This window comes from Rhinolophus sinicus, chromosome 17 (assembly GCF_057876585.1).
Source record: "Rhinolophus sinicus isolate RSI-liver-muscle chromosome 17, RSI-T2T, whole genome shotgun sequence".
Taxonomy (NCBI): domain Eukaryota; kingdom Metazoa; phylum Chordata; class Mammalia; order Chiroptera; family Rhinolophidae; genus Rhinolophus; species Rhinolophus sinicus.
Window position 1 is genome coordinate 69,003,898 of NC_142517.1, and position 21,581 is coordinate 69,025,478.

At 38.9% G+C, this 21,581-nt stretch overlaps 1 protein-coding gene across 3 annotated transcripts in view; it reads left to right on the forward strand.

Annotated features, from left to right (window-relative positions):
* CCDC191 (coiled-coil domain containing 191) overlaps window positions 1-21,581 on the forward strand; it is a 63,619-nt gene that overhangs the window by 22,839 nt on the left and 19,199 nt on the right. For all 3 annotated transcript variants that reach the window (XM_019734878.3, XM_088793982.1, XM_074331674.2), the window contains exons 7-10: window positions 5,736-5,926; window positions 15,091-15,340; window positions 19,099-19,556; window positions 20,357-20,469. In XM_019734878.3, coding sequence (XP_019590437.3) covers window positions 5,736-5,926; window positions 15,091-15,340; window positions 19,099-19,556; window positions 20,357-20,469 — 1,012 coding nt within the window. The remainder of the gene's footprint in view (window positions 1-5,735; window positions 5,927-15,090; window positions 15,341-19,098; window positions 19,557-20,356; window positions 20,470-21,581) is intronic.

The following is a 21,581-nucleotide window of genomic DNA, read 5'->3' on the forward strand; positions in this document are numbered from 1 at the left end:
CTTAGTTTATCAGGACTGCTTACACACTGCTGCAGCAAAACCATTTCTGAGCTGAAACATAGCAAACATCTTCTCAGCAGTGTTGTCTTTTCAGGGAAGGAAATGAAGGGAAAGCCTCTTTGCAAATAAAAAACTGCAGAGAAAGAGAAATGTAGGGCACACACATGAAGAATATCGGGATTCATGCATTGCATATGTGACTTCATATAGCCAACTCTCTGTAAAACTTCTAAGTAAAATTATAGCATTGGTAAAGAGGTTGTTTACTCTGTTATTACAGCCTTCCTTACCCTCACCCTATAAGTAATCCAGGTTTCCCATTCTCACAGAACGACAGTGAGGGGCAGTTGACCAAAACATTGCCCTGGTGTTTTGCTTTTCAAAATGTCATGAAGCCTTCTTTGATCCTAGAGGTTCCATTCATGTATAGATGATTGATTTTTTTTTTCTTTTGAAAAAGTACTGATTAATTTCTGCTGTTAAAAAAATTAAGAAAAAGCCTTTGGCATAAATAAAGCCCATTCCCTAAACTTGTACAGAGTAGAATGTCTTTTTCCCCTAAACACTGGACATTTCAGGTGAATATTTATAAGGAGCCTGAGAACCAGATGGGTGAGGAACAAATGACATCATGTCCTTGTCTTACTGTCAGACTACCCTAGAGGTAAATCAAGCGTTTGTCTAATGGCTCCTGAGGTTAGCTGTCCTTTTAGCAAAGTTTGCGCATGTGTGTGTGGCTGCGGGTGGGAGAGAGTGGGCAGGAAGTGGGGATTCATAGAGAGGAGGAAGAAGGTCTAGAAGGGGAAGAAAGAAGAAAGGAAAGAGGTATTGGGGAGCCATAGGTCTGCCTTCCCTCTTAAAGACAGGAGGTCTTGAAAATTGGTCTAGGCTGTATTGGGAAAGGAGCTCTCGCCTAACGAGTAGTTAGGTCATAGGCTGTATTATGGTCGTTCTTCTGTAAAAGATCCCAGAGAGTTTTTTCTTGGTTAAGAATTTACTGCACGGCAAGACTAAACAATTGCTTTCTGAAATTCTACTAGAGTGAAGCAGTATTAGATAATTACAGCAATATTATTGATGGAAACTTCTCAGCAGAATTAAGAATTTACAAAATGTCCTTATGTTAGCAATACATATTTATGCATTTATGGATGAAATGATATAATGTCTGATGTCAGGGATTTATTTTTAAATACACCAGAAAAAAAAAAAGTGGGTAGAGGAGAGATGAAACAAGATTAGCAAAATGTTGATAATTTTTGAAGCTTAGTGAGGGGTTTATTCTTCTGTTCTCCTTTTGGTTATGTGCGTTAAATTGTCATAAGCATTTTTTTTAAATTTTATAAAAGGAAGTAGGAAAAAATTAAATAAAGAATTAAATATCCCGGAATCATATCTTCCGGGATCTAACAAAAGCAGACAGTCGACACAGGTAGCATTTGACACAGCAGTGGTGTCAAAGTTTAGGCCTCCAAGCTTTTCCATGGACCTCAACAGCAAATCCCAGCCTTGGCAGTGTGTGCTGAGACCTGAATATCTTTTCCCTAATGTGATTAGTTATAGGAGTATATATAGGTGGGGGTGGGGGACACAATGTTTTCCCCTGCATTCTTTTAAAAATTATAAGCATCAGGAGTAGGATGGTTCACAGGGTACTGATTTTCAGCACTGCTTCTTCCCAGGGGCATTTATTTTGCCAAAGATCCTCTTCTCCCCAACACCCAAGCACTTCATGTGGTCTGTGGGGACTTCTGTCCAGCAACAGCAGTGCCCAAAAGGAAAAAAAAGAAGTTGGGGATTGCTTCTTTTTTTTTTTTTTTTTTAAGATTTTAGTGGGGAAGGGGAACAGGGCTTTACCGGGGAACAGTACGGCAACCTTGTGGTTGAGAGCCTGCGCTCCAACCAACTGACACTGGCCCTGGCCCATGTGGGAACCAAACCGGCAGCCTTCAGCATTAGGAGCATGGAGTTCCAACCCCCTGAACCACCAGGCTGGCCTTGCTTCTTTATGTAGCAATAGGGTGCCTGCTCCTTTCGGCCTGTGAACATCAAGGAGTCGGTTGGCGCCCTGTGGGGAGTATAGCTTTATTCCTGCCATTCGAGTGGGGCTGACTCCCCTGGACACATTTGCACCACAGTTACTTCCATCTGACAGAAATAAATCGTGAACTTGTTGACATTTTTGTCTTCTTTACAATTCATTGTTTATTTTGCCATGACAGATAATTTTGATGCCATTATCGCTGAGCTTTCTGACAAAAGGAAAATAGCTGAGGAATTCTGATGAGTTACCCACTTCATTAATCAGGACGAGCGTCTCTAGTGACAGGGTTAGAATTAACAATGAAGATTGGGTAGCAAATTGCCGTTCCACCTAACGTCAATCATTCCCAATGACAGCTGTGTGATTATACTTCAGAGAAGAGATTTTCCTGCCAACAAAACAGGGCAATGCCAGTGCAGGTAATAAATTTAGCAGGGCGAACTGTCATTTTTTCTCTTGAGTGGAACCCTTTACAACCAAGTGATGTCTTGGAGAAGATTTTGAGAGGAGAAAAGCATTTCACTTAGAAAATTTATAAATTTCACTGTGTGGTATTTTATTTTAAAAATTATTATAGATATGTACTTAGCAATGCTCCTTCCCACTGTGTTTTTTTCAGTATGTTATTGACCTGTATCAAGCCTTACTTATCACCACAATTGTGTAAAGAGACGTGGAAGTTAATTAAAAAATGCATGACTGTGCATTTGAAAATCTATCAAATAAAAATATGGTGTAGAAATAAGTGAACCAGGGAAGAAATGGAAAGAGGTCAGACTAGTCGTCTGGCTAGTTAAAACATTAAGTTCTTCTGGTTTAAACAGAATGTATTCCTCTTCCAACCCAGTTGTAGTTTTAAATAATTGTTCTGTTTCAAAGAGCAAAGGGATAAAGCGGTCTTGTGGTTCCAGAATGTAGAACTAAAGAGGAGAAGCAGGTCTGGGAGCAGCAGGAGCTCAGCAGCGTAATCGAGTAAGTCCATCAGGACTGTGGAAGTACGCCCCCTCTGGTTCCTTCTAAATAAAAGCAGAGTGCTAGCATCTCTTCCCAGAGAAGATGGACAGTATTTTCTTATTCCAAATACTTTCTCTCAAGCATATTTATTATACTCCTGTTTGCCTGAATAATGTTTGCTGCAAATCAAGAATAACTGAGCAGCTAGTCTCGATTCATACTTTTATTTTTTTATTTAAATTTTAATAGGATCGCTTTTTTGAGTGGAGAAGGAAAAAACCAATAGGAAGTTGATTTCAAGAACGCAATTGCCATATGAGTCTGTGACTTTGTTACTGTTAACTTCTGTGTAGTGAAACTGAATTATAGACCTTTAAAACTAATCATTTTGCACTCAGAGTCTAAACTTATGTATTTTAAAACAAATGTATCAACTACAGCATTTATAAACTCAAATTTTCCCTTCTTAAATTCAGACGTGTTCTAGCAGTGCTATTCTTAGTAAGTTATATGTTGATTTCTTTGTCTTTCAGTAGAAAAGAAGTAAAAAAATTTGCCCTTGGTTTTTAGGAGAAACTTTTTCCCTAAGAGATGAGGGTCACCAGGCCGCCAGAATGTTTCAGTTTTAGCCTGAGCTGTACCACTAACACTTCATTTCGTAAAGTGAGTCATTAACCATTCTCTACTTGAAGTGTAGCTTGGTAAGGTAAATCATCATAATATCTGCAGTTTCTATTTTGTAATGATGCTCTGCGAATTGAAAAAAAAAGTACACGTAAGGTGTTCCAACTGTACAGAGAAAAGGAATATAGAATCCAGAAAGGACACTCTTAATAATGTTATTATTGTCAAGGTGGATTATGCCTATGCTATTTCATCTTTAGAATTATTCCGTGAGTTAAAATCAAGTCCTTCAAGAGGAATCTGGTAAATAGACACAGGATCTTTTCTTTTGACTGGCACAAGTTAACACTTTTTTTTTCATGCTGTATTTTATGGGCTAGATAAAAAAATAATAATGCAAAAAGTATACCTCCTCAACCTGGCAGCTGCGTGTCTTTTCTTTGTTATGACTGAAGGTATATTCTATATTCAGCAAATCTCCTTTCCTGCATGCCTCTCATTCTTCCTCCTTCCATGGGATCTAAGGTAAAAGTCTAGAAAATGTGCCTTTGTTTAACATAATAGAAAGGGAACAAGGGCTTTAAAAAGTTTTGCATGGTTTCTCCTGATGGGAAATAAACAAGCTTTTGTAGTTTGTCTAAATGGAAATGTAGCTGATTTCCTATATAGAAAATATTTCTGGCCAAATAGGCTATTTCTAAGAATGCTAGCATATGCTCCCCTGTTATTGGTCTTTTAATGTATACATTTTCTCTCCCAATAAACCTCTCAGAAGTAGAGATTATATCTTAAACAACTTTGTTCAGAGTCCCCCAAATTCAAACTTAGTGGTGGGTGCTCACTAAATATTGAAATAGTGGAAGATAAGTATTTTTATAGAGAAAGGAGCAGTAAGTCGAGCTGACCCTGGTGAGGTTACCAAGTTCTTAAAGTTGGTCATTAGCCTCCCCGTCCCCCCACAAAGTCACTTCCTATGAGGTCACTTTTTATTTTACTGCACCCCACCCTTGATACCACTCCCAGATTTGCTGTTCCCATTGGTGGGACCCAGGCCCTTCATTCCAGAGGCTGACAGTCTAGTGGAAACCAGTAAACAGTTGATTATAATACAATGTGATTAGTGTCTTGACTGAAGAACACAGGTTGCTCTAGGAACACAGTGGAAGGGCACTTATATTTGGGGAGAATGGTTGGTAATAGGAAGGCTTCCTAAGAGAGGCGACACCTGAAGTAGTCAGGCAGAGAGAGAGAGAGAGAGAGAGAGAGAGAGAGAGAGAGAGAGAGAGAGAGAGAGAAGAAAGGGATGGAGACATTAGTATGACTATAGATAGAAAAGTATGAATCGATATCGTTGGTGTAAGGCCAATAACTGAAAGGAATTTGATGTAGTAGGAACATAAAGTTTGCTATGAAGATAAAAGATACAGGCAAGGACTAGATCTCAGAGACTTTCTTATACTAGGGCCATAAGTACTTCTCTAGGACGCCCTTAGGGTCAGTAGACCTTGTCTGATTGGTTGTCAGATGCATATAATGGAAGCCTGCAGGCAGCGAGCATCTCGTCTGTCTCTAGGCCTGCTCACCGCAGCCCGACATGCTCACTGGTAGCCCAGCGCAAGTTCTTGTGGTTGGCTGTCTTGTTCCCAGGGACCAGGGGACCCAGTCCACCCTTGTGGGATCTCCCATGTCTGTGCAGGGCATCATGGTGCTGGTAGCAGGAATGAATGAAAGGGTTTGTATTTTAAGCTCCAAGACAGCATGGCAGGGAAGATCCTGCCGGAAGCAGATCTTTCAAGCCTCACAAACAAGCTCTGTAACTTAGATCTTAGGTATGACTGTTCGTCCAGCTCCTTATCGCACGGGTGCCTTACAATGAGAATCAAGTATTTGAGTGTTAAGTCGTGAGGCTGAGAGTACCCCAGTTGCATGACTCAAATATTTCTATCATTATTAGCATAAAACAGCTGTGCTTTGTCTGTTCCCCTCCCATCAAGACAATAGTTCCTAGATTTGTAAGAAAAAGTGTGAGGAGGAAATCCGAGGAGAGGACTCTATCAGGTATTTGAAACACTAGCGCTGATCAGTCGTGATTTTCCGAATGTTTCCATTGTAGTGTCAAAAACGCTATTTCTCTGCCTGGCACAAGCTGATTCTTGATCACAGGATTAAGCTGGGGAAAGCTGGGATCCTGTCCGACTGGAAGTTACAACTGAAAGTCCTGAAGGCCTGGAGAGACTACACAAGATCTCAGAAGTTGGAACGGGAGATGCAAGCCATGGAAAACGACCTTAGGGAAGAAAACAGGTACTATTTTTTTGTGCTATGAAAATCCTCCAGTATGCTTATCTAGGACACCTTTCCTCCTGAAGAATCCTGAAATGAACTGTAAAAATGCCGTTTACTAGAATCATCTCGTCTGCTTGTGAAATGTGGCAATCACTGTTTTCCTATGTTACATCCCAAACTAGAAAAATTTAACTGAAAATTATAAGCAAAAAAAAATTATTTTATTAAAACACTAATGTGCATGCTTTCCTGTTTTAAAGGAAGCTTTTCCCCTTGTCCTCTGATGTAGTAGCATTGCACTTGGATCATCTTTCAATTCAGAAGACAGAGTTTAGTTTATATACCAGTAATTCACATTGGTAGAAATCACTGTCTGCACATAGAATATTAATTAGGGACACAGGGGACATCCATCTGGGAGGGCAGACCTGCCGAGAATGATTCCTCCCATTCCTACATCTTTTATTCCCCACCTCTGTAGGTCAAAACCTAGAGAGGTTCTGACACCTTTATATCAACTCCCTCTTATTCTTGTGAATGACAGAATTTGTCTTCAAATAAAACTTGCTTTGCTCCATCATCTTAAAATTAACCATATTTTGTTCTTTTCATTTCCAAGTTTAACTTTGCATTCTTGATCCAAAATCATAGATGTAGAAGAAAGCATTTGTTTATTTGGGAGAGGGCAGTTCGTGTTCTTACGTGTGTGTGCTCACTTCTCTACCAGCAACTCTGTTATTCACTGAGGGTGAAAAATTAAATGGATGGTATGTGAAAGCATTGTTATGTGGAAGAGAATGGCTCCCTGTGACGGCACTAGGCTCTAGGGAGGATACATAGGAGACCGACGCCCCTTGTCTTCAAAGAACTCATCATTTTTTGGGGCAAACAAGATTTAGAAACAGTACAAATATTGAGTAACATTATAAACTGAGTAATGCATCCCTTTTTGCTGCTGAGATCTTAGCAGAAGGAAGTGTGGCTGTGACTGAGGAGGCTCCTCCACGGTGCCAGGAAAGGCTTTATCAGAAAGATGGGTCGTGAGCTGGGCTCTGCACGATAAGCCGGATGTTCCTAGGTGGAAATGGGGAGACGAGATAATGGCACGGAGTGTAGCCATCCAGACTGGCTGGGGATCGTCAAGCTTGTGGTTGGCAAGTTGGACTTGCAAAAGGCCTTGAATTTAGGTATTCTTTTGTAAACAAATGTAAATTCTTGAAGATTTTTAAGCAGGGGGGTGCCCTAGTCAATTTTACTTCCCACAGTATGCTGGGGGAAATCATCAGCATAAAAAAAGGTCAACATAGAAAACTCTTCCATAAGTCATTTCTAAATTCTCAGGACCTAGTGATTTATATAAGGGATTGGAATAATAATCTAACTGAAAAAATAATGGCTGTCAGGATTTGTTGGATAAAGAAAGGAAACTGGAGGTGTTGTGAAGGGAAAGTAGCATGGGTGAGGGCATAAAGGAAGTAGATACTGAGATATTACAGTGAAAAGTGGCCTGTGAAATTTACATGCCAGAAGAAACTTGTAGAAAGAAAAATCTAAAGAACTTGAGATTCCATTCCAATTAAACTGTTTAAATATAAAAACACTAAATGGGGATTTCATAATGGCATAATGTGCCAATTTTTTTTAAAGATCTCAGAACTTTTTGTCTCATATCTGTGAATTATTTTCAAGTATCCATTTTTAAATGTTCTGAATGGGTATTACATTTTTTAAACTGTCAGACATAGAAAATTTTTAACTTATAATAATTTTTTATTACAAAACTTTAGAGCAGGAAGTCACCTCAACGATCGTCTATTCCAGCCCCTCATTTTAAACATGATACAAGTAAAGCCCAGAGGAGGTAAACAATTCTCTCAAGGTCATAAAGTTAAGAGTAACTAGTCCAGGACTAGAGACTGGTCTCTTTGATTCTGAATCAGCTGCTTTTTCCTATGCCACACAGCTGTGTTAAATAGCATCCGAGTCATGGTTCCCTAAGACAACCAGGTTTTTCACTTACATTGTAATTGACTTGAGATGGGTGCAGATGTAGTTAACAAATGACAAGTCTTGCTAGAAACATGAGAAGAAAGGATCTATTAGACACAAACCGTACTTTATGCTGCTTTCCTACAAATCCCCCGGCATGTTGTTCTTTGCTCTAGAGATTGGTTTAGAAGAATAAGTTGGATGACTTGGTTTCTTGGTGCATGTAGAAACCAAGAAATGTCAGTGGGATTGAGGGTGTCAGGAGACCTGGGACCCTCCTTACTGTGCTCATCAGGTTTCTCCCAATAGCTCAATGGACACTGAATACATATTTGTTAAATAGTCACTGAATGAATGAAGAGCTCAGTTGCTTCCTCTCCTGCAATTTAACTTGATAGCATTTTCAAGCTTTTTTTTTTCTAAATAGTGAGCTCAAGAGATAGAGAGCATTTACTATAATGGATTAAATACTAAACTTTTGCCAGATTGACTATCGTGTGGGGCGGCCTGCGGGGTCTCTGTTCCCGCTCCCCACATAAGAATGCAGGATATGGTGAGGCCAAAAAGGAACATCCACGGAGCAATAGATGGGGGAGTCATATGACTACAGTCTCGCTGGCAGCTGGGTTGGAGACACAGGAAGCAGGAGCCACACTGTCTGCATCCTGCTGTCCATTTCTCTGCAATCTGCAACCTGCACTCCACCCTGCTAACTGCAATCCGTCTTGCTAGCTCAGCCACCATCTTCTTGCTAGACCCCATTTGCTGCTAGCGTAGCCACGGCAGTTATATTAGTGGCCAATGGCTCACTGGTTACAGCTGACGGCCAACTAGCCACAGCTGATGGCCATCCAATCACAGTTGATGGCCATTTACTACCTGAGCCAGCACCTTTCCACGTGAGGCCGAGAGCCGGGAAACTGCACTTCTTGCTCTGTCCCCACATTGACAAAACACAGACGGTTCTGTGGCTCATCCACCTGGACATGGAAATCATTTATGTCCGTTCCTCAGATGTTAGCTGTGTCCTCATCTTTCAGCTCTTGCATGCACATTTGTTTTTGCCACCTGGAAAACAAATGTTTGCCACTGGCCTGTCCCCAATCCAGGGCCCAGCTTTTTGGGCTTCTTTTCTTCCCTTCTTTCCTTTTCGTTGTTCTCACTTTCTCTCTGGAGCAACAACAAATCCCTCTTTTCTTATTATTCATGATTTAGCCACTGAGCCTGTGCTCAGTCTCACTGACACTCCAAGTGCTCATCCATTTCTTCTAAAGTTCATCATTTCTTCTAAAAATGCATCTTGCTTTTTCTAATAGGAATTCTGGTCACTTTTTTTTTTTAATAAAACAATTAAAAAAATTTTTTCAATTACAGTTGACGTACAATATTATATTAGTTTCAGGTGTACAGCATAGTGATTAGACATTTATATAACTTACGAAGTGAGCATCTGGTCACTCTATTTCTGTGTATCTCTTTTCTTTTAAAACTAGTTATGGTAATGGTGTCATACAAGTTTCAATACAGTGTTATAATACAATTTCAACATTAACAGGTATTTCCAAAGCCTAACTAAGGATTCACTCACTTAGGTACTACAACGGGATTCTGGTACACACACTCAGTTAGACCCCTTGATATGGTGGTGTTGGAATTTGAACTGTATTTTTTAATTTCTAGTTTTTTAATTTTATTTTTTTAATTTCTATTTTGTCATTTTTAATTAGCATATTCACTTTTGAAAGTTGGCCCCAGATCTTCCAGGTCCTCTCTCCTTTCCTCCCTAAACTTACAACCAGCCCTAGACAACATTGGAAGAAGCAGGATTTGTTTCAGCATTTTCCACCAGCCCTTCCTGAGCCCCGATTCCCTGATTCCTCCTTTCTTTCCCAGGAAGCATTTCTGTCCTTCTGTGTATTAACCTCCACATTGCCTCAGGCCTGCCCTCTCTTGGACTAGGGCCTTTCCTGGAACATGCTGTGATCTCTTCCATGTGTCCCTCAGGCCCCTCACACTTTGTCCCTGTAATCCTCAGTGTATGTTTTTTCCCTCCCAGGAAACTTACTGTAACAGGCATTGTCTGGAAACAGTGCCCACAATGTAAGTGACGGGCATTTGAGGGGACTGTGGCAGGCCAGTGGAAAAACTGGCCCTTTGACATCCCTCAAACCTTGGCATTCATTCATTCATTCATTTTGATAAAATATATTCATTCAGCCAGCCACCTTTGCTGATGCTTACTATGTACCTAGACTCTCTCCTAAGTACTGGGAGGGGGACTAAAAAAAGTGTCAAACGTTCTAGGAGTTTTCAATCTAAGTTGAGAAGCTAAAAATTGTATCCAAATACTAATTTCAACAGAAGGCACCATAAGATAAATATTATACATAGGAGCGACATAGACTTGGCCATTGTACATTACAGCCCCTCAAAGAGCTTTTTAAAAATAGGAATTCATGGACCCCATCTTCTGAGAGGGGGAAAATGTGGCTAAATAGAAGAGGGCATTTTTCTCTTTGGGGAAGAACTGGTAAACCTGCACATAGGCAGCTCGTGTGGGAACAGGCTGGGGTGACCCACCAGCCTCGCCTAGAGGTAGGAGGGTGAATTGAAAATAGACAGTCAGCTTTCCTGACTCCAGCATTCTTTTGGGCTGTCATTTATGGAGCACCTCTATTAATCATGTTCGATTACCCTTCCCTTTGTGCTCACCTGGGTATCCAGATGCGAGGCCCGAAACTGCATGGTATCTGAAGCTGGTAAAGCTCCTGATAAGTCTGTCAGAGAGGCAGGAGAACCAAGCTTGTATTGTCCGGCTCACTTTGAAACTCTAAAACAGAATTAATTGTGTAATCTTCCACTTTCTCCCTGGGGGCTACCGTGTGCATTGTTGAATGCATTAGCTTTCTCATTTCTATTCCTGCTGATCCTGGTCATCCCAAATGCAGCTGTTTGCATCATTGCTGTTTTTATGTTCTGCATCAGATCTCAACACGCAATCAGACCACTAGTATGTGGTTATTTATTTGTCATTTCTCTTTTCTTTTTAAAAAATGCAAGACACTTTAGATTATCTGGAATTATCCTAAGACAGTGTTATTACTTCACATGAGAATTTGTTCTATATTTTCAGGTTCTCTTTTTATTTAATTTGATCTTTTTTTAAAAAAATTCCTGTATGATGGTCAGTATAGGGCTTTCGTTTTTGGGCGATACCATTTTTGAGGGGAAATCTAAGGCTTAGAAACTTTCAGTCACTCACCCAATATCCCATATCTAGTTAGTGTTCTTACTTCTCAGTTTTATAATGTGCAGCAATCACTAATTATTCTGAGGTGTTGATTCTAAGCAGCACGGTTCATATTTAGATTCCTATTTAAATCTTTTATATTCTTAAGTCTCTAGAGACAGCCTTTCTCTGCATGCAGTTATATAATTGTGATGATCAATTTATATATTCCTGCCAGAAATTCCTTGATTTCAACTTAATAGCATACTGGGACAGGATGTTTTCTATACGGGAACTCTCCTTTTTTTATGATTGTCGGGGAACTGTGTCTGAGACAATCTCTTTAGGTTAGCATACTCAAGTAAATCACATCTGTTTGAGCTTTTAAGGACTTTACATGGTGTTTCACTTTCAGAAATATTTATGTTTTTAGTGTCATGTTTTTAAAAGTTAAGAAATTGGCTCATCTGGAATATTGTCTCTGCTGAAGAGAACTGCAAGTGCACAGGAGTAGAACCAGCTTTGTCTCTGGGTCGCTAGCTTCTGTGTTCCTACCCTTCCACCTCAACCCACAAAAAGATATCAAATGTATCTTCAAATCGCCTCCATAACCATTATAGAGTAGGCTCTCAGCACTATAATGAACATGCACTGTTTTACCTATTTTCTTACTATTTAGTCTTTTTGTTCTACTTACAGAAATATTTTTCTCTTTGCCTTTTCATAGTATCCAAATACTCTCTTCCCTGATAGGCAAAACCTCAGTTTTGTTTTAGCTGTTTATGCTGTGAAAACGTAAAATTAACACATCAGGTAAATTTCACACACCCCCTTCCTGAGCAGATTGATGTAAATCGCTTTTCACATTAATCAGAGCAACGTACATCTTCTCTCCTGTGGAAATTTATGATTTTTACTTGATCAAGTGCTATAGGTTTTTTGTTTGTTTCACTGTTTATACATTGATATTTTTGGAGCTTTGTTCTCATCTGTGTTGCTATCTGATTTATTATTTTTATTTCTTCTAAAATTTTTATTTCAAAGTTATTGAATCTCATATTAGATACCTAATTCATTTCCATCAAAGTAAAATAATATATAAATGTTTATTATGACCTATGTTGTATTTTCATTACAAAACTGTCAATCACCAAGTATTTATTGAGTATCCATTTTTAATTCATCAGAAAGAAGCAATTAGATATAATGAAAAATGCTGTTGGCAGAGTTCCTGTTAGTAGTTTATCCTGAAATTCATTATTTCAATCGACTTTATTCTCATTAATTAGTTGTTTCATCCAACTCCCCTGACGTAGGTTAAATTCTGTGACTCTAGAGTAGGCTTTTTCAAACTAAGGTTTTTAACCCACTAGTGCATCCTGAAATCAGGCTCAAAATGAGCTATGTTTTTTAAAGAAATTGAATAAATTAGAACAGAAATGTTTATCTCTGGTAATAAGGATAAACATTTGATGAAACTTTTGTTTCAGTTGTATATACTTTTGTTTCATACACACACACATACACACATAGACTTGTATACTGAGTCACAGTGTAACTTTTTTCTTACTGTAGGTGGCAATGAAAAAGTTAAAAGTCATTTAAGCATTTAAGAACTGTAGAAATGTTCTCCTGAGTCATTGACTTAAGAACTTTATGGGCTCTTTTTATATGACCCCAAAAAGTTCATGAGGAGAGTTAAGCAATAGGTATATTTAACAGAAATGGATATGCAAATAGTGTTATGGAGAACTTATTCGAGTCACCTTTACAAAAAGATAAAATCTAGTAGGTATCCAAACAATGTTAGGTTTTAAACCTCGAAACTGATCCCTGATGTGGCATAAGTTCCAAGCTCTGCACCTCACTTCTTCAGGGACAGTAGTCATCCACTTCCAGATAGATCTCAAAGAGCTGTATGCTTAGATTCTCGACTGGCTGCCACCAAAGTGTCTCCAAATGGAGAGTCCCTTCGGAAAGGGAATGTACTTGTAGCTGGCAGTTCCCAACTCCATTCAGTCATGTCCTGTAATGTTCATGAAGTTTCCAGGAGTCAAAAGGAGCTCTTCCTTAGGAAGAGAGTGAACTTGGTCCCCTCCTAGGCTATGAATGTGTTCCATCAGAGCGAGTGCCTGTCTGTGCCTTTCACACGGGTCAAGTGTTTGGCCAGTCTCATCAAAAGGACGTCTTTCATTCATTTAGTTTAAGCATTCAGTAAATAAGTACTTTTTAGAGATCCTTTCCCTGACCAAGTCCTTCTTTCACAAGGTCTACCCTCAGAGTTTCATGTTGACGTCTATAAATCTTATACTTAATTAATTATCGACAATTCGCTTAAGTTTTGTTCCTTTCCCTTTCTCCCAAACTTCTGTCTTCCTTAGGTTTCCAAGTATAGCTGAATATCTCCCTCATGCATTCACCTTTTAAAAAGTCGTTATTTATACACCCATTGTTTTTGCTCCTTCCCCTCCAAAAGCTCTCAGAAACTATTTTATTGTAATTTAAAAATGTAATATGTCTTTGTGACATGATAGAACAGAATAGTCACTCTTTTTTCTGAAGTAATGTCTTGAGGTGCCAGTGCCTCCTAAGAGCAGACCCTTTGTATTGGGGAATTTTACAAAGTGATTCCATTTAGTTTAAATACAAGGATAAGCTGGAGCTAAGTGCAGTATTTCTGGGAATCCTTTGCACTTGTGTTTAATTCATATTTCTGAGCTGTAAATGGCTTCTTTTTTTTTTAATTCTTCAATCACAGTTGACATTCAATATGTTAGTTTCAGGTGTACAGCATAGTGGTTAGAAATTTATGTAACTTACAAAGTGATCACCCCAATAAGTCTAGTACCCACCTAAGACCATAAATAATTATTACCATATTATTGACTATCTTCCCTATGCTGTACTTTACATCCCATGACTATTTTGTAACTACCAATTTGTACTTCTTAATCCCTTTTCCTTTTTCACCCAGCCTCCCAACCCCGCTCTCATCTGGCAACCGTGAGTTTGTTCTCTGTATCTATGAATCTGTTTTGTTTGTTTATTTTGTTTTTTAGATTCCACATATAAGTGAAATCATGGTATTTGTCCTTCTCTGTCCTGCTTATTTCACTTAGAATAATACCCTCTAGGTCCATCCATGTTGTCACAAATGGTACGATTTCATTTTTATGACTGAGTAAAAACTTATACATGTGTCACTTCTTTATCTAGTCATCTATTGATGGACACTTAGGTTGCTTCCATATTTTGACTATTGTAAATAATGCTGCAATGAACATAGAGGTGCATATATCTTTTCAAATTAGTGTTTTGGATTTCTTCAGATAAATACCTAAAAGTGGGATTGTTGGGTCATAAGGTAGTTCTACTTTTAACTTATTGAGGAACCTTCGTACTGTTTTCCATAGTGGCTGCACCAATTTACAATCCTACCAACAGTGCGGGAGGGTTCCCTTTTCTCTACTTTCTTCCCTTTTCATCCTTGCCAACTCTTGAACACTTGTTGTTTGTTGATTTATTGATGATAGGCTTCTGACAGGTGTGAGGTGATATCTCACTGTGGTTTTAATTTGCATTTCTCTGATGATTTGTGACATTGAGCATCTTTTCATGTCTTTTGGCCATCTGTATATCCTCCTTGGAGAAATGTCTATTCAGGTCCTCTGCCCATTTTTTAATCGGATTGTTTGTCTGTTTGGTGTTAAGCTGTATGAATTCCTTTTACATTTTGGATATTAACCCTTTAACAGGTTGTATCATTGGTAAATATCTTCTCTCATTCAATAGTATGTCTTTTTGTTTTGTTGATGGTTTGCTTTTTAGTTTGCTATAGTCCCACGTGTTTTTTTCTTTTGTTTTCCTTGCCCAAGGAGACATATCCAAAAAATATTACTAAGAGCAATGTCAGAGAGTTTACTGAATGGATTCTTTTTTTTAATGGATGTGCTTTGTTGCTTAGAAAACAACAACTGGCCACTGAGTATAACAGGAAACAAGTTCTCCGGTACCACTTTACAGAATGGCATCACTGGCATTGTGCAGAGATCCTAAAGAGAGAGCTGGCTGTAACAAAGGAGGAAACAAGGAAGAAAATGAATGAGTTGCTGAAGGCAGCATCACTAGGGAAACTCAGTGCAAATGGGTCATCAGGGATCAATCTACTCGGGGAGACAACAGCCAAGCTGGATCCACTTATACAAAACGGAGAGGTACATTGTGTTTCCTTTGCTTGGGCTTTCTGCTTATTAATCACTTGCATTTGAACTTTGCCCGTGGATAGCTTGGGGCATGTTAGCCATTGTCAGATTGCCTTGCCTAGGCTGTCTAAAAGGTGAGAGCTGCTACAATGCACAAAGATTAACTTTCAGGCAGTGTTTATTTTCTTGAACTGGATCTTCTTTTTATAATCACATACAGACTTTGGTGTAGCTGAACTTAGTAGGGACATAATAGAAAGATGGAATTTAAAAGAACTAAGAGAAAGATTCCTTTTGGAACAGATGCATACAGCATGGTTTACAACTCTCAAACTCCTCTTAGCTGATCATCAGACATTTCCTTTCTAAGTAAGCTTGTGACTTATAAGAGGCGAATGTCTGTTTTATTTTTCTAGTAAGAAAAAATCACATACATTAATTGTAGCAATTTGGTATGAGAAAATGACAGAGAAAACATGGAAAATAGCCTATAATTCTATCATCTGGAGATAACCACATGTTGAAGTATAGCCATCTAGGTTTTCCTCTATTCAGGCATATGTACATTTTTCTCTTTAATATTTAGCTTTCAAATGTTCATCAGTCAAGTCATTGAAGGCATTACTCTGCCATAATACAGCGAAAGGACGGCCGTGTAGTTTTCTTCTCAGTAATAATGGAATTATTCTGGCTTTCTAAAAAATTTCTTTTGTATTTTCACAATCCAATGTCAGTAAATCTATTTCTGCAGCAGTAGTTATCAGCTGAGAGTGTACTGCAGAGTCAGGTCACTAACTCAGAATTCCTGGGTGTGGGGCACCTGTATTTTTTTAAAGGTCCACAGATGAACCTGATGAACACCCCCGGGTTAAGGTCTACCATTTTGTGCCATCAGATTGTAATGGGTGCGTCATCTTCTATCATGAACTACAAGCTAAAATCTGTTTATCTCCGCCATTGCTGGGTATTTATTGCCCGTGTGCCACTATCATAAACGAAGCTTCAGTGAACATCCTTGTAGCTAAATCTTTGTACGCACACATAATGCTTTACTTTGGATAAATACCTGAATAGAGAATACACATTTTAAAGACTATTACCAAATTGCCCTTCCAGAAAGGTTATACCAAAGAAGTGCCTGTTTTCCTGCCTAATAACATTTTTCATTTTTGCAACATTAACAGGTAAAATATTTTCATCTTATTATCTCTCTAACATTTCCATTTTTTTAATTCTAGTGAAGTTAAACATTTTTTTTATATTGGCCATTTACATATACATATAGTATATGAAAATGGATGTAGAAAGATATGTAATAAATTGTGTCTTCATGCCTTTTGTCCATATTTCCACTTGATTATATATCCTTTTCTTATTTCTAGAAGCTCTTTATATTTTTATGACTATTGATGCTTTTATTATTATATATCTTGCATATTTTTTTCATATTGTCATTTGTCTTTTGGGTACTATACACAGTAAGTTTTTTGGTACTATACACAGTTAAGTTTTTATAAAGTCAATCCTATTAGTTTTTTTCTTCCATAATTGCCCTTGTCATGTTTGAAAAGCCTTTCAGAGAAGGTCCTCTACCCCTCCCAACCACCCCTGCCCCCTCTATCCCTCCACATAATGCTGTTAAGTACTTAACTCAGCTTGGGAAATTAAATTGGTCACTACGTGGTCCCCAGCCTTGCTTTTTACTCCGATTACTGATAGCAAGTAGGCAGGTGTGGTTTTTGTTTGTTTGTTTGTTTGTTTAGTTTAGTTTCAGCTGTACAAAACAATGTAATAGTTAGACATTTACACCCCTCACAAAGTGATAACGCCCCTCCCCCAATCTACTACCCCTCTCGTATCGTGTATAGCAAGTAGACTGGTTTTCATTGAAACTTAGTCTCTCGGCAAAGGGGCGTCACTGGGACTTACGTAACAGTTTGGTCCTTCCCCCAGGCAATTTATCTACCTTCATGTCAGTTAGATAATTTTGTTCCCCTTGAGATCCAACAGAGTCTTCTATCTTAGGAAATAGCTGTGTGGACCTTTTACCCTACAAAATTCCACTGTTGTTACATTTAAATGAAAAAAAAAAGTCATCAGAAAGCATTTTTTATGCTAATATGTATATAATTTAGACTCAAGAAAAACGGTTTCCAAGTCTCTGAAATCGAGAACAAAAGAATTTATCGAGAAAGGATAATATTGTAAAAAATAGAGCAAATGAAAATAAAGGGCTATATAGTAGGTTACTGGATAAACTATTATCTTTTCCAGAGTTTAGAGTTAACATGAACAAATCAAAATATAAAATCTTTAGTTAGATGCTCATTAATTATACAATCATAGGAACTCATGTACCACAAACACATATATTATACCTTAAAAATTTTTTAAATTATCAGTTAGCTAATAGATGATTTTCCCTGATTAAGCCAGAATGTTCAGTTCTGTTCTATTAAGTACATTCTGTACCAGTTAGCTTTTCTTTCATTTTCTTATTTTCACCTTAAAAAGTTACCATGATTCAAAAGAAATCTTGTTGCTGTACTCAAGGCTTTTACAGTCTTGCTGGGTTAATAACGTATCATTACCACAAAGTTTAAAAGGCCTAAAACATATACCCTGTTTGATGCTAAATTACTTAAGCAGGTGTTCTCATGAATAAATGGCCATTTCTGGAATAGAAGGTTATTTTTTAAAGAATTTAACATGTCACAGTTTGCGTATATCACAGCTTTCACTTCAGCTGAATCTATAGAACATATTTCCATCATCATGAAAAAATATCTTTTGAGTACCTGAGTGTAGCACCATGTTAGAGCTAGAAGCTTCTAAGCTATAAGATAACTCACAGTATTTTTCTCCTTATACCACTGCAGATGACAGAATCAAAAACTGGTCAGACCTTAGACCATGAAATCAAACCATTCCCAAAGGGACATTTTACCTATGACATTATTTTGGCCAGGATAAATTTTTCTGATTAAAAATTCTGCTTCCTTCCCCTCTGTATAGAACTTGTAATGGGGTTTAAATGATAAAGCTTTGAAAATTATTAAACCATATGCTAATGTAAAATATTATTAGATAACATTATTTTTAGGTAATGCAGGTCCTTATCCAGTATTCCTGGGTTTGCCAGTATTTCCCACAAATAGATTGTTTGGGAATAGCTGGAGACTACACTTTAATCCAGGCCTTACTCCTACAATAAACAAATGCCCTGTGACTAATTTAGTAGTGGCAAGAGAAACATTGAAAAAACTATTATTGAAAAGCTATTCGTATTAAAGAGTTTTATAAAGAGCTATTATTGATTTGTATTAGTTTTCAAACATTCTTGAGAAAGAATATATCCTTTGCCACAAATTTTTCAATTTTCTGCAAAATTCCGTCAATTCGTGCAAATGCAAATTCCTGTAATATGTATCTGGAGTAATCTTGCCTAATTCACAAATGAACTATCTAAATTAGGAGTTCGCAAGAGCACATTTTTCTGGTTACAGATGTCCTGGCTCATGTCAGTGGTTTGTGCAGCTTTTGTAGTGAGCAGCAGCCCCCACCCCGTTTTCGTGGTGAGCAGCAGTGCCCAGTCTCAGAGTGCCTTACAGAGCTCAGGCCGTAGCTCTGAGATAGCCAGGCCAGGAGCACAGGGCCGCTCTGGCAGGGATGTTGTGCCATCGAGCAGAGCAATGCTGACTAGATGAAATCGGATCTCATGAGCACACTCCTTGAAATAGCTGACCTATAACATTTTCCTTCTCTTTCAGGTAACTGCCATACCCACTTTGTGGGCCATGCCTCCCTCAGGGAGCATTGGCTGTATGCCCAGCCCCCCACTAGGAAGACCAACAAACAGCATCTTGCAGGTTCCCCTCCAGAATGTCCCTCTGAACACGTCTGACAGTGAGCCACACAAGGCCCTGGATGTGGAACCTTCCCCACACCCTAGCCCCAACGAGAGGCTCAGAACCACCAGCCGGAAAGCAGAACCCATTTGCATGGGCCATTTCCACAACCGCCACGTCTTCCAGCAACAGCTGATTGAGAAGCAAAAGAAGAAACTGCAGGAACAGCAGAAAACAATTCTGGAGCTGAAGGAAAGCCAAAGGTTGGCGAAGGCTCAGTGGGCCGTGGCGCGTGCTTCCGCAGTCACAGACACACAGAGCCACCTGCCGTCAAACCCCCGAGAAGATGAACCAAAAAGAACCTGCCAGGTGCTTCCAAAGTATGTCCATTGTGTCACAACACTCTTTGGACTCATTATTTGGGATTTTTCACTCTGTGGCAGAGGGGCTTCTGAACTTTCCCAGCTTCCAGACTCCGTGATCTCGCCTCTTATCGTGCCCTATAAAAGCACAGAAGCCCTGTGCACTGTGCCTGGTACATGACAGGTATTTAAAGCAAGTGGCTGCCTCTAAGGATCCACTTACACAGCTAGCATTTGTACTGCAGCTGCCTTTGTCTGAGGACCTGTATTATACCAGTAAGAGGAAAATGCTTACTTGCTTCTCACTTGATTTGTGGGTTTCTGATTATGTTTAGTGCTGAGACTATCATACACTCAGCACTATCAGTCAGCCTGATAGTCAGACACTATCAGGTCCAAATGGAACAGTCCCTGGGATTGGCCAATGCTCTAGTTTAAATTTGTAGTTTTGGGTAAAAGTAAACATCTTTGAGCCTGGAATGAGTCCAGATTTCTCAAAAGCCATTTAAGGTGTTTTCAGATGTGCTTGAGACATACTCAATATGTGTGATAAATGGTAAGGTAAGAAGTGAGGGATGCCTATTGATTTGAAGCACTGGGATGGGAGTCAGAGGACCAGTCTCAAAGTGTAGACTCAGGCTAATCACTCAACCTTTCTCTGCCTCATTCCATCAATTTATCTAGTGGGTGTAATAATTCACAGTTATCTCAGAGAGTAAGGATTAATGGAAGTTTTTAAATGCTTTGAGTTCCCCAGGTTCAAGTGCTTTGAATGAAGCTGGTTGTTGGTCTGAATTCTCTTCTTTTTCCTCCCCCAGTTCTCCTGTTGCTTCCCCTCGGACTGAAGGTAGTAGAAGTGACTCCCGAAATTCTCTTTCTGGACCCAGAAGGAACCCGAGGCGGCTGACGGCACCCCATCCCATACTTAAAGGCAGGGCTGTCTTGGTGGGGCTTTGGGGGTGGTTATCTTCCCTCCTGGAGTAGAATGTGCTGGGACTGAATTCTGGCAACTCTTGGGTTTTGAGGCTTGGCAGAACTCGGTCAGTCTACGGCGGGTGGACACGTGGGAAGTGGAGTACACCAGAGAGCTCCATGCCTTGTTTCCTGCCTCTTCTGCCAAACTTTTTGGCCTCTCCAGCCAATACCGAAAAAAAAAAAATGCTGAAAGTATATCATTTTCCTGTAATTGGAGATTTGTATTGTGATTTATGGGACAAATTTTTTTGTGGGACAAATACACAAATGAGAAAACTATGAGTAGCTTCTAAGAGTAAATTTTAACAAAGATCACCTATCATTATACTTTGTTAATTTTAAAATATTGACCAGTTCACAGCAATTTACATCAGGTTATTACATCGTTTTATAAAGAGTTGTGCCTTGATGATAGACTTTTAGTAATGAAATCTGTAAACCACACATTTTAATTTAATAAGATTTTCGATGTACATAGAAATCATTATTTAAACCAAATAATACTATGAGAAGAGAAGCATTCACCTATGGCAAGATTGCTGCCCTAACAAGAAGTGATGTCATCTGAGACACTTCCTATTAATGAAAAAATTAGCAGTCTTGGCACTGACTCTGCCAGGACAGCAGTTTATGCCATCATTGCCCGAGGATGACCAAGAAATGCCCAGTTTGGTGTGATTATTTTTTTATTATTACTTGATCAAGGAGTTGGAATATTCTATAATCCCAGGCTACTTTTCAAGTTGTCTTTAATGACTAGCTCCAGAAAAGATGGAGAAAAGGGCATATTACCAGAGACTCTGCTTCTCAAGTCTCTCTCATTTTAATCCGCTAGTGTATTTCTGCCTCCTTAAACACTCCCGCCATCTGTGGCACCTCCACTGTTCTTTTTCCAGCAAAGCAGACACTTAATATCTGTAAGAAATAGCCTGGCGAGTTTTTTTGTTTATTAATTCTTAAAACTTGGACTTAAAATTTTCTTCCTCAATAATATAGCAAGAGGAACCAAAAGTAACCATTGGCTGACTTAGGTGGGCAGAATTTGATACTCCTGCCATCCATGCCCCT